Here is a 12,333-nt window from a genome sequence, read left to right as displayed (position 1 = left end):
GTAAATTGGATCTTAAAAAATGAATAGAAGTGACTTAGGCAAGGGTAGTGGAGAGATGGAAAAACATTCTAAGCAGAAGGGCTCATCCCCTGGTTTCAAGGAAGCAGTGGTGGACTATATCAAGATGAGAACTCAGATAATACCTTTTTCCCACTCTCAGTACACCCTGTAATGTATGAAACTAACAATACTAAGTATGAATACACATTAGATGCTGGGTCTAGGGAGACTTCAGCGAGCCATATTGCCCCGAATCATAAAGAGAGTGACTGAGGAATTGTGCACTATCTAAGTCTCATTACACCACCATGAAGTCTGCAGAAGGTGCTTGGTGCTTCATTCCTGGAGCTTTTACTCTCACCTCAGACACTTAGCTCTAGTCCTGGTCAACAATTTAAGCTCCATTCCAAGGTAAATATCAAATTCAGAGGAGTGAGGAAAACTGCAGGACAGAGTAAAAACCACAAGAGGGCGCTGTTCCCCTTGGGTGCTGGTTTGACTCACCTTCCATTTCTGATCACGTTTCTCTTTTTTAGGGGCTGTGACAAGAAATTGAGGGCAGTTTGTCTTGCTTAACACATGAGTCAAGATTTTCTAGAAGATTCCCCCCCCCCCCCCCTCAAATTAAGAAAGTAGAGGAAAGCTCTCTTTGCTGTGGTATTACCAACCAAACCTGTGTTGATTCTCTGCCAGCCATGCTGTCTCCTTTCTGCTTGGGACTTGGAATCTTGTTGATGTTGGGTAAGTAACATTTCTTGGGATTTCTAAGGTGTTTTATTTCTTATTTTTAGGAGAACTTTTCATCCCAACGTAACTGGAGACTATCCCTCTTCATTGCCAATATAACAAAGCCTTTACTTTATTTTTAGGAGGGACCAGTGGAGACTCAGTGAACCAGACAGAAGGCCCTGTTACCCTCCCAGAGGGGAAAAATTTGACGCTGAGCTGTACTTACAAGACTACCTACATCACTGCAGAATATCTTTTCTGGTATGTCCAGTATCAAAACAAAGAGCCTGTTCTCCTCCTGAAAAGCTCTCCGGATAATCAGGAGGTCCACAACAGAGGTTTTCAGGCCAAACTGGTGAAGACTGAGAAATCCTTCCACCTGCAGGCACCGTCAGTGCAAATGTCAGACTCAGCGGTGTACTTCTGTGCTCTGAGTGACACAGTGTGGGAGTCCACAGGGGGAGCTGAGCACAAACCCAGAGGGGCTCACACAGGGCTGCAGGGGAGCAGCCTGGCTATTCTGGGAGCCCCTGGGAGCTTCCCTGGCTGTTCTCAGGAGACATACAGGTATTTGGCAGGGAAGTGGAGACTATACTTTCTAAATACAAACAAAAATACTTATTATGGCAAACATGTCTACTAACCCAGAGTGAAGGACATGGTTTTTCTGTTCTGCTACTGTGTGTATCCCATTAAAACCACTTTTACCCAGTTAGTAAATACAAGTATGATGTCAACATGCTGTGGAAGTTTCACTGATTCTCTGTGACTTTTCTAAGCACATTAATAATTTATGCTAAACCAAAGAACTATCAGGAAAAGTTTCTCATTATAAAAATGCCTCAAGTCTACTTTAATGCAAGCAGAGTTTGTTTCAGTGTGTCAAGAATTCCCAGAGTTTTCAAGGCAAGCAACCAGGTGAAACTGAGAGGAAGGGAAAATGACTCTGGGGCTGTCCCCAATTCTGATCTTAACATATCAATTTATGAAGAACAATTACATTTAAAAATTTGATGAATCTTGTCCTCTTGGAAGTACATATTCTCATGAACCTGTAACTGAAGAAGAGAAACACAAGTTCTGATGTTCAAGGCTACAAAGATTTACTGGCTATGATGCAAGGGAGAAATGCCACAGGTTATTGAATGTTGCTGGGACTTTTAATAGGATTTTATTTTTATATAATGCTCTGTTTACAAAGATGTATAGTCTAAGGATTTTCCCTATGCCAATTTTCACCATAATTAATATGTGTGGTTTGGAATCACAAGAGGATTTTCAGAAATACATGTATTGATATCTAACAGTAATCCCTGTACTTAGGCACTGGGTAGAATTTGCTCAGTTTCTGTTTACACACAATGTTTGTTTTCTCCCTTCTGTTACTGAACATGGCACACACATGCCACATTTTGTGACTCAGAGGCCTGTGTGAAATCATTCATTAACTACAAAATATTTCTCATGTAAATTTTACTGGATTCCATGCAAGGTGGAAACAAAGACTGAGACTAAAAGCTTTCTTTGCTTTTAGTCGTTAACTTTCTTGTTAGAAAGTTAAAACTCAATGCTTACTTTTCACGTTGATTTTCTTGAGAGAAAAGGAAGCTTATGTAAGACCTAAAGGTACATACATAACTATGTTATCCAGTGTATTCACTGTAGTTCATAATAAACTGCATTCTTTAAAAGTCCCACATTTTCTATCAAGGAGGAATTAACTGAACAGAATTCCACTTCTCTACTGTTTATTTCCAGTCTGATAAGTTATAATTAGACAAAATAGTCTAGCTCAGGTGTCTATCATATCCCACTAGTAGAGGAAGCATGAGACACAACACAGGCAAACTTGTCCCATGTTTACTAATTCTATTTCCTGTACAGGGGCAGAGCATCACACAGTGCAGTAATTTCACTTATACCTCTTCAGCACAGGGTACAAAATTAAGATCTGTGTTTTAGTCAAAATATAGGAATTTCACTCAAGAGAAGAGCTACCAATATGTTGATTGCCAGTGTGCTGAAGGCAGTCATAGCTTCTATCTGGTCTAGGTGAGGACGGTCTAGGTGAGGATGGTCATAGACACAGGGCTCCAGCTCCTCCCAGTGCCACAGGCTGTGGGGAGAAGCAGATCACTTTTGTCTAATGAGGCTTAAAAGTGAAGATAATGGGAAATAGGACCAAAGAGCTGGCTTCTAAGCCACTTCATCCCTATTCCCTCAGGGTGACAGTCTATTTCTCTTTTATTTCCTGCCTGGTCCAGCATGAACCAGAAAAAAGTCCAATCTGCAGTTTCTGTGGTAAAGGCTGTATCCTTGTTTGTATATATGAAACTAGCAGTTACAGTATTATTTATTCTGGTACAAACCACCATTAAGTGGGAAAATGACTTTTCTTATTCATCAGGAGTCATACAATGGGAAAAACCCCAACATCAGAGAGTTGATATTCTTTGAACTTTCAGAAACCAGACAGTTTCATCCATCTTACCATCACAGACTCATGGCTTGGAGATTCAGTCATGTGTTTCTGTGCTTGGAGCCTGTGGGAGCCCCACAAAATTGTCCACATGAGATAGGGTCCCTGGGGAGAGAGAGACTCCATCACAGACAGGGTGAAGCAGGGACTGTGCCAGCACAGGTGGGGGTTTGGTGAAACCTTCATTCAATTCCTTCAGAATGTCCAGATATGTCCTTCAGTGAAAGCAAATGCATCTCCCATTGTTTAGAATAGATTAAGATAGAATATGTAGCATATAAAATTTTATAAAACCAAAAAGGGCAACAAGAAAATCTATCAGTCTCTTGTTGATTTTATTGAGATGGAACAATAATCTAATTATCTTTAGACAAAATAAGTGACTCCATTGTTGGCACTGTTAACTCTTCAGAATCATTGATACATTTATGAATCCATTATTATTTCAAATGGTTTAATTTATTTATAATAAAAATTGTTTTCACTGATTTTTCTTAAAAACATACCATTACTCTCTGAGGTAGAATAAATTATGTAATTTAGATTTCTTCCTATAATCAAACTAATGATTTCTCACACAAGAGGATAGACTTGAAATGTTCCTCAAACTACCTTTCTTTGGATCCTCTCTTTTTGTGACCTGATCATGTGGGGTTTTCTTGTTTGTTTGTTTATTTGTTTGTTTGTTTTTTGCCTCTTGAAGCTGTTGTATTTATTTATTTATTTTCTTTTTAATATATTTTATTGATTATGACATTACAGTTGTCCCATTTCCCCCTTCATTTCCCTCCACCCTGCACACCCCCCGCCCCACCATTCCCCCCTTTACTTTATGTCCATGTGTCTCAAGTTCTTCAGATTCTATATTTCCCCTACTATTCTTGCCCTCCCCCCTGTCTATTTTCTGCCTACTGTCTATGCTACTTATTGTCTGTACTTTCTCCCCCCTTCTCCTTTTCCCACTCCCCTGTTGCTAACCCTCCACATGATCTCCATTTCTATGCTTTTGCTCCTGATCTAGCTGTCCTCTTAGTTTGCTTTTGTTTTAGGTGTGGCTGTTAATAACTGTGAGTTTGCTGTCCTTTCACTGTTCATATTTTTTATCTTCTTATTCTTAGATAAGTCCCTTTAACATTTCTTATAATAAGGGCTTGGTGATGATGAACTTGAATTTGACCTTATCTGAGAAGCACTTTATCTGCCCTTCCATTCTAATTGAAAGCTTAGCTGGATAGAGCAATCTTGAATGTAGGTCTTTGGATTTCATGACTTGGAATACCTCTTTCCAGCCCCTTCTTGCCTGTAAGGTCTCTTTTGAGAAATCAGCTGACAGTCTGATGGGAACTCCTTTGTAGGTGACCGTACCCTTATCTCTTGCTGCTTCTAGGATTCTCTCCTTCATTTTAATCTTGGCTAATGTAATTATGATGTGCCTTGGTGTGTTTGTCCTTGGGTCCAACTTCTTTGGGACTCTCTGAGCTTCCTGGTCTTCCTGGAAGTCTACTTTCTTTGTCAGATTGGGGAAGTTTTTCTTTATTATTTGTTCAAATAAGTTTTCCACTTGTTGCTGTTCCTCTTCCCCTTCTGGTACTCCTATAATTTGGATGTTGGAACATTTGAAGATGTCCTGGGGGTTCCTAAGCAACAAAATGAGGATCCTTCTCATTTTTTTGAATTTGTGTTTCTTTATTCTTTTCTGTTTGGTTGTTTCTTTCTTCTTTCTGGTCCACTCCCTTGATTTGAGTCCCAGTTTCCTTTCCATCACTATTGGTTCCCCATGCATTTCACTTCATTTCAATTAGTTTAGCCTTCATTTGTTCCTCTAATTTGTGACTAAACTAAACTAGTTCTGTGAGCATCCTGATCACCTGTGTTTTGAACTGGGCTATTTCTTGGTCACTTAGAAGTATTGGCTCTGGGGCTTTGAACTGTTCTTCTTGAGCCATAATGTTTTGGTCTGTCTGCACCTGTTACATATGAGGGGCAGAGCCATAGGTGTTCATCAGGGTGGGGCCACCCAGTTCCTGGGTTGTGATGCTGTATGTGGGGGTGGGGTCAGAAAGGGGTGTTTGTGCCCCTCTCTCTTGGATTTTGGTCCCCTCTGCTGCTTCCCACAAGCAAATCTGGCCCCCCTGGTGCCGGCTTCCAGGTGTGTGGGCCTGTACACCCTCCAGGACCCTGTGGGTCTCTCCAACAAACTCTCCGTGAGGATGGGAGCCTCTCTCTTGGCACCTCGACTCCAAAAGTTTTTCCAATTGGTGCTTTTAAGCTTTAATTCTCATTGCTTGGGCCCTAGCCTGCATGGTCTGCCTCACTGCTTGCTCCTTCACCTGGTTTATCTGAGTGTGAATGTGTAACCGTGGTCAGCCAGCCGCCTTGTGCCCTCACTGCGTCTGTCTGTTGCCACCCCACACCTGGGATCTGCCCAATGCTGCCTGTGGGCCTGGGTCGGGCTGTTCACTTTTTCCTAAGTGAGCCCACTCCACCAACCACTGACTCCACCCCTCTTACTTGTTTGGATGAATGGTTCATTGTTGTAGGACTTCTCTACAGTTCAATTTTTTGTGTGTTGTATTTTTGTTACTAAAACTTTGTTGTCTTGAACCTTGGTTGTGTGAGGAGGCACAATGTTTCCACCTATGCCTCAATCTTGGCTGGATAATCATGGTTTTTTTTATAAAAACACCAGATTGTGTCCCTCTCTCATGTGGAAGCTGTATATAGAAAAGATGTTCAAAATGGGAATCTGTCCTAACCTGTCGAGTCTCTTGCCTTCCCTTCCCCCTCACCTGAACCCCACACCCAGGTGCCAGGGCCAGAATGACAGCTGCATGGCAACCAGGGCCCATCTGTGATTGTCCAGTGTCTGCTTCCTGTGCAAACATATGTTGTTTTTAACAGATGTTACAATAGGTGCTGAGGAGCAAAGATTTTTACTTTTTGTTCCACATTAGTGTTTAAAAATCTCTGAGTTAATTGCCAACATTTAAAAGTCAGACATCACATTAAAAACTGGATTTCTAGCTTCTTTGGGAAAAGCTCTAGCAACATGAGAGTCTGGGGGTAGAGGTCAAAAGTTCCACTTGAGTACATAATGACTTTAATTTACTCTCATTTTATTTAAAAATGCTGCAGGTTTACCATACACAATATGAATTAACCTAAAAGTAAAAATATAAATTATTGGTCATAATATACAAGCTAATCCTCAAGACAAACAGGTCTGAATTAATATGTCATTTAACTATGACTATTTCACACCTGATATTTCATCCATACAACATGTACTCCACTTTGATAAACTTAAGTCTATTCATTAGTTGAAAAGACATTTCGTTTTATGGTAAGATTTGGGCAACATTAGGTAGCAAGGCTGAGGTGATTTCTGCCTTTATGGAGAGTCCACGTTCCAGTGATGTCCTGTATCAAATAGCAGGCACAAAGAACACTGATGAGATTTTAGAGCTTATCACACAAGTGACCTATGTAACCTTAAGCAAGTAGTTAACTTCTCTGAATCTGTTCCTTCATCTGTAACATGAAGAGGTTTGATTAGGAAGTAGCTGTTGACAACTGTTCCAAATATTACTAGCCTCACAGGCACACTTAGTGAACTGTTAGTTTTGAGTTTCTGTACCCCTTTATTTAGAAAAAGACTCTCAGGTGTTCTAAAAGGTGCTATGGTGCTCCACACATTACCAGGGTGATAATGTCCTGGTAACACCAAGGGGCCAAGGGGAGCAGGGGAAAAGACAGTGACTTGGGAAGTCACCTCCTTACAACATGGGAGCTACTGCTCTCTGGGCAGGAGAGGGGGTGGAGCCAAATACAGAAGGGGGGGGTGAACAGGTCCAAACTCATAGTAAAAGTTGTTATTTGCGATTCATGCTATGCTTTCTTTCACAAAGAAAGACACACTTTCTCGTCTCAGTTTTACAGAATTGGGAAATGTAGAAAATTCTGTTTTGCCAAGCATAAGATGACCCTAAAATGGGACCTGCTGGCTGGAACTCCAGATGACACAACTGTTCCTGTGAAGTTCTAGGCAGGTTGAGAGACAAATTTGGAGTTACAGGGTTGTCCAACATCCCTTGTAAAATAAAAATTATTCACCCAACCCTAGAGGATCTAAGAGGGTGAGATCATTTGATATCAGAGAGTTTGGTCTAGAGTGGGGTTTCAAGTGCTAAAGTTCACAGGTGCCATGAACAGAATGAAAATGAGTGGGGACATCCAAATATTTTTAAAAACCTGCAAGTCTTAAGCAGCAGTGATCCTCAGTAACAGAGGGGTGAAGGAAAGGGATGTTTCAAAATCAAGGTTTCTCCCAAGTAGAGTGGAGCCCTGAAAGGTGATTCAAATATTGAGGCTTTGTCCCTGAGTCCTTAAGTTCCCCCCAAGTCAGGCTGCAAGCTTACTAGCTATGGACAGGCTGAGACAGAAGCAATAGTGCAAAGAGCCTATGGGTGAGGAGCTGAGGGTGTACAGCTGCCACAGCCCACAGGACAGCTGGGGCTCTCTGAGTAGCCCCTGAAATGGGCCCATGAATAAGGTGGCAGATTGCAGCCATCAGGCTCCAGCCCTGCTGCTTTTTCACAATCCTCCCTCTTCAGGTGTTCCCTGGAATTACCTGAGCTGTCCCCCACATCTCAGAGCCTCTGCTCCAGCACATGCTATCCCTTCTGCAAAGTTATACCAGTGCTCTTGGCTAGAGTTTGACCCAAATCAAATAAAGTAACACAAACTTAAACATTTCCATAGATAAACAAAAACCTCATGGTCACTCACTGCACTGTCCATTTTCCTGAAAAGTTTAGACTACACAATTTCTGTTCTGAGCCTGATCTACTGCATTGTTTTTAAAGAGGGAATTAGGTAGATATCAAGTACATATGACATGTGATACAAAAAAGCTCTGTACCTCATCCTTTATGGCACATCTTGTGCTACATGCAGCAGTTGTGTTCAGTGTGTCACCCAGTGCAACCTGTCCATGGCCTACATCAGCTACTGCATTTGCCCTTACTCTCTTTTTATTCCAGACAATGGGATGTATGTTGAACAGTTTAGTGTCCACCTCTCATGTCATCTTTAAACAACCCTCGCATTTGACTTCATAATGAAAGTTTTCTTTTCTTTGACAAAAGACAAAATTGCCCGCCAGTGTCATATGTCCTCAGGTGTGAACAGTCCTGTTCTGTGAAGTGGGGTGGAACCCCTGTGTTCCACACCATCATCGCTCTACAATCTCTAGTCCTCAGCATATCTGGAGAGAAAGAAACAGATTAGCTGGGTGTGAAATACTAACTCAGTTTGAGGAGCTTCCTAAAGAAGTGAAAAAATTATTTTTTGTTGTTTACTAGATTTGAAAAAAAATTTCCCTTTTGGTGTAATCACCAATTTAAGGCAATACCTGTAAAGGATTGCAGGAACAGGTTAAGATCATCAGAATTATACAATAAGCAAAATGCAGTGTATGAAAAACTCACAGGACAAACCTGATTTCTCCAACAATCAACTACAATAAATGAAATGGAGTGAGAAGGCCTAGAGACTAAAAGGGGTTTACACGTTTAATGGGTAAGTCTGTGAATCTCCAGAATAATGTTTGTGCTTTAGAGTTTCCAAATATGCACAGTAGTGGAAGGACAGCCAGGTGATCTGCTCAGCCAGAGATGCTTGCCAACATGCTGACCCTACTCGTGAACTGAGTATTTGTGACAGTTAGAGCTTGTTGTAGACCACTCTGCCTGGTTTTAGGAATTGTATCTCGATCCCTTCTAACTAACGGTGAGGGACGACCTCTGGAATGCCAGCCGCAGGAGACAAAGATCGTCTCTGGTAGCAAACACTGCCTCAGTTTCCTCTTCCTGCTCTGAAAGCTTGGTCGGAAGTCAATGATGGGTTAGACCCCTCACAGTGGTGGGCAACCTAAGCCAGACTCAATCCCTTGGGAGGCCTTCATGGAAGGACTTGGGGGGCTGCAACAAAGAGCAATGGACTCTCGCCCCCAGGCTTTGACAAAGCCCGAGTCCCCATGTTCTCTGGGAGAAGCACTTCCTGGCTCTAATCCCCTTAAGCCTGAATACCTGATGGGGAGAGGTGCAGCTCCTTGCCTTACTAGAGCGTGTCCTGTGCAAAAACCTGGCATCACAAAGATTTCCTGTTAAACCTGTGAAATCTGCTCTCCTAAGAGTGCTTTCAATCATATGTTAAGGGTTTGAGCAAGAAACCTTAAAACTCTTTTCCTGACAGACTCAGACTCATAGTAAGCCCTCAGATTTCTTTGAAATGTTATCTACTGTTTGATCCTTGCTGCCCTGTATTTCTGTGTATTACCCAATAAAAGCCCGAGAGCAGGGGGCTCCTGGCCTTTTTCTCCTCAGAGAAATTGGCCACTGCTGGCCTTTGTCTCCTTTAAGCAACTGGCCACTGCCCACTTCTCCTCCCTAAGCAGATCCAGCATGTCTCAGCCATATTTACTCGTGTCCGTGGAACTCGGGGGGACTTGTGAGAAGTAGCTCCCACAAGAGCTAATTTTAATTTGGTGAGGAAATCTGTTTAGAGTGCATATTTTTCATTTGAAAAGAACTAACTTTGTGTTCCACAGACTTATTCCCAGTCATTGTTACTATATGGACAGCAGAGCCCCTAAGAGTCTGTGTAGGAAAGCATCCCAGAGGTCTGCTAACAAGGGCCTAGTGTCTTAAATGGTTAATGGAAGCAGGGAACAATGCTTTGCTTTCTTGCTATTACACCATCAGAACTTGCATAAAGTAAACCCAGTCTCAGACAAACAACAAGCTGTAAAAATGGCCATTTTCAATCTGTTGGGTTTGTTTTAGCAGCACAAATAATAACTACGGAAGTAAACAGCTGACAATGAACAAGCAGTACCTTAGCTGGGATTCCTGCATTCCCTAAGAAAACAAATAAACAGGAGGCAGCTATGCACCACATGCATGTCTCTGGAATGAAGAGAGCTGGCCCAATAATATTAAGCAGCAAAACTTGGCTTTCTAATGGCAAATACTTAATTGGATTAAAACAATGATGTGACAGAACTAAAAAGATTGTGTTTCAAAAACCAGATTACCTCAGTAAGCTTACCTGACCCCCAAAAGAATAAAGGTGTAAGGCAGCTGCTATCCAAGTATGGTCCAGCAACCCCTAAGGAGACCACTTCAAAAGGGAGGGGATACCACACTCAGTGAGTGTCCTCTCTCCTGAGTGCAGATCAGTACTCAGCCAAAGACTCAGAGTGATCTGTGTGCTTTTGCAGTTCTCATATTCTCTGTCTGTCTGTCTCTCTCTCTATCTTGCTCTCTCTCAGAAGATCCCTCCTCTCTAGTGCACTGTTCCACAAATTCCAGGTGTTTCTACATTTGTAAACTTGTCCTGTGTCTCAACAACACAGTGAGACCCCTGGGTTATTTTTGCTATGCTCTCCCTGCAGTGAAAAGGCCTTCAGGAAGCAAGCTGGGGATATGTTAGGACTCACTTCACTGTTTTTATCTATCTCTGTGCCACCTGTAGTCCAATGTCCAAAACTTGTTTCATTATTTTGTCCTGCCTTCTGTTTGGAAGGTCAATTCCTATAGTACTCTAATTTTGCCAGTGAAGCAGAAATCACAGTAATTTATTATATTTGCATTTTACAAATGCAGCAGTCCATGAAAGACTGGGGAAAAACTGGTTATTCCACCACAGATTATTTGAGAAGAACTGCATTAAAAAGTGCTCCTTGTATGGCATGGAATCTTGGGGGATGAATAAAACTAAGTCAGGTAAAGAACTGGAGGATAGTAGGGAGCAGTTTCTAAGCAGAGGGATCCCACTCTGCTCATGAGAATCATGGGGACATATTGCATATGAAGAACCTCAGACTATTCCACTGAAAACTTGTGCCCGGGATTATCTGGGAAGCATTAGATCTCTTCATGGAAGAAATGGCAGAAGTTATAATTAAAGATTCCCCTAAGAGTACTGATGAACTTACAGATTGAATGTTTAGTACTTTCTTCTTAGAGTTCAATCCCATTCTCCTATGGCTAATCCTCTAGCTGTTATTAGGAGGTATAAGGTTCAGGACACGGTTGTGGTGTAATTTGAGGGACAGCCACAAGAGGGCGATGTTTCCCACTGATGCAGTTTCTGGTTGTGTTCAGGTGGTGCTTTGACTCTGGTGCCTTGGTGGCAACAAAAAAAGACTGTCGTGAAGAAAGGAGGTCTAAGTTATGGGTGAGAAGTGTCTGTAAGTGCCCGCTGGGGACTAGCCTTATTGCATTCGGTGTATTCCAGGGAGCAAGGATCATTTTCTTCTGCCAACATGCTTTCTGCCACCTGTTCTGTTCTTGTAATCTTAATACTCAGTAAGTAACAATTTATCTTAAATGTTAATGATTTTTCATTTTCCTATAATTATAGATAACTTTTAGTTTTCCTCTTTCACTGAACACTCTTCCTATACATTTCTATCATAACAAAGTTATTCTTTTTTAGGAGAGACCAGTGGAGACTCAGTGATCCAGACAGAAGGCCCTGTTACCCTGCTTGAGGGGACAAGTGTGACCCTGAACTGCACCTATCAGAGCAGCTACCCTGCCCTTTCCTGGTATGTCCAGTACCTCAATAAAGGTCCCAAGCTACTACTGAAGAGCTCAACAGAGAACCAGAAGGTGGAGAATCAAGGGTTTCAGGCTGAGCTTGTGAAGAGGACCAGCTCCTTCCACCTAGAGAAATCATCACTCCAAATGTCAGACTCAGCGGTGTACTACTGTGCTGTGGGTGACACAGTGGGACAGGCTGCAGGGGGAGCTGAGCACAAACCCAGTGGGCTGCAGGTGGGGCCTGGCTGTGGGCAGCCCCGGGAGGCAACTTGTATTCTCCCCCTAAGCAGTGAGAGAATATAACTGCTTGATTCTATTTAGAGTTTTCTCACAGAAATGAACCAAGCTCAGACTATTCATAGAAGCCTAAGAGGCTCGCAATTGCTCTGCAGGTAAAGAGGGGTGGATGTCAGTGTTAAACAGAACCCACACTTGGACCCCCATAAGGGCTCAGCCAGAAAGGCTTCTCTCTTCTCCAGACTCCAATTCTCTCATAGAAAACATTTATAGGAAAAC

At 42.2% G+C, this 12,333-nt stretch overlaps 2 gene segments (V, D, J or C); both read left to right on the top strand.

The window, feature by feature from the left end:
* Window positions 1-617: 617 nt before the first annotated feature.
* Window positions 618-2,040, top strand: LOC128626117 (T cell receptor alpha variable 18-like). The segment is given in 2 exon segments: window positions 618-741; window positions 870-2,040. Coding segments are annotated over 2 exon segments (549 nt in total).
* A 9,393-nt stretch (window positions 2,041-11,433) lies between these two features.
* Window positions 11,434-12,120, top strand: LOC119048877 (T cell receptor alpha variable 18-like). The segment is given in 2 exon segments: window positions 11,434-11,580; window positions 11,711-12,120. Coding segments are annotated over 2 exon segments (453 nt in total).
* The last annotated feature ends 213 nt before the right edge of the window (window positions 12,121-12,333 follow it).

Source organism: Artibeus jamaicensis, unplaced genomic scaffold (assembly GCF_021234435.1).
Source record: "Artibeus jamaicensis isolate MK-2021 breed Jamaican fruit bat unplaced genomic scaffold, CSHL_Jam_final scaffold_3047, whole genome shotgun sequence".
NCBI lineage: Eukaryota > Metazoa > Chordata > Mammalia > Chiroptera > Phyllostomidae > Artibeus > Artibeus jamaicensis.
Note: the sequence above shows the minus strand (reverse complement) of the source record. Positions and strands in the feature narration are given on the sequence as shown.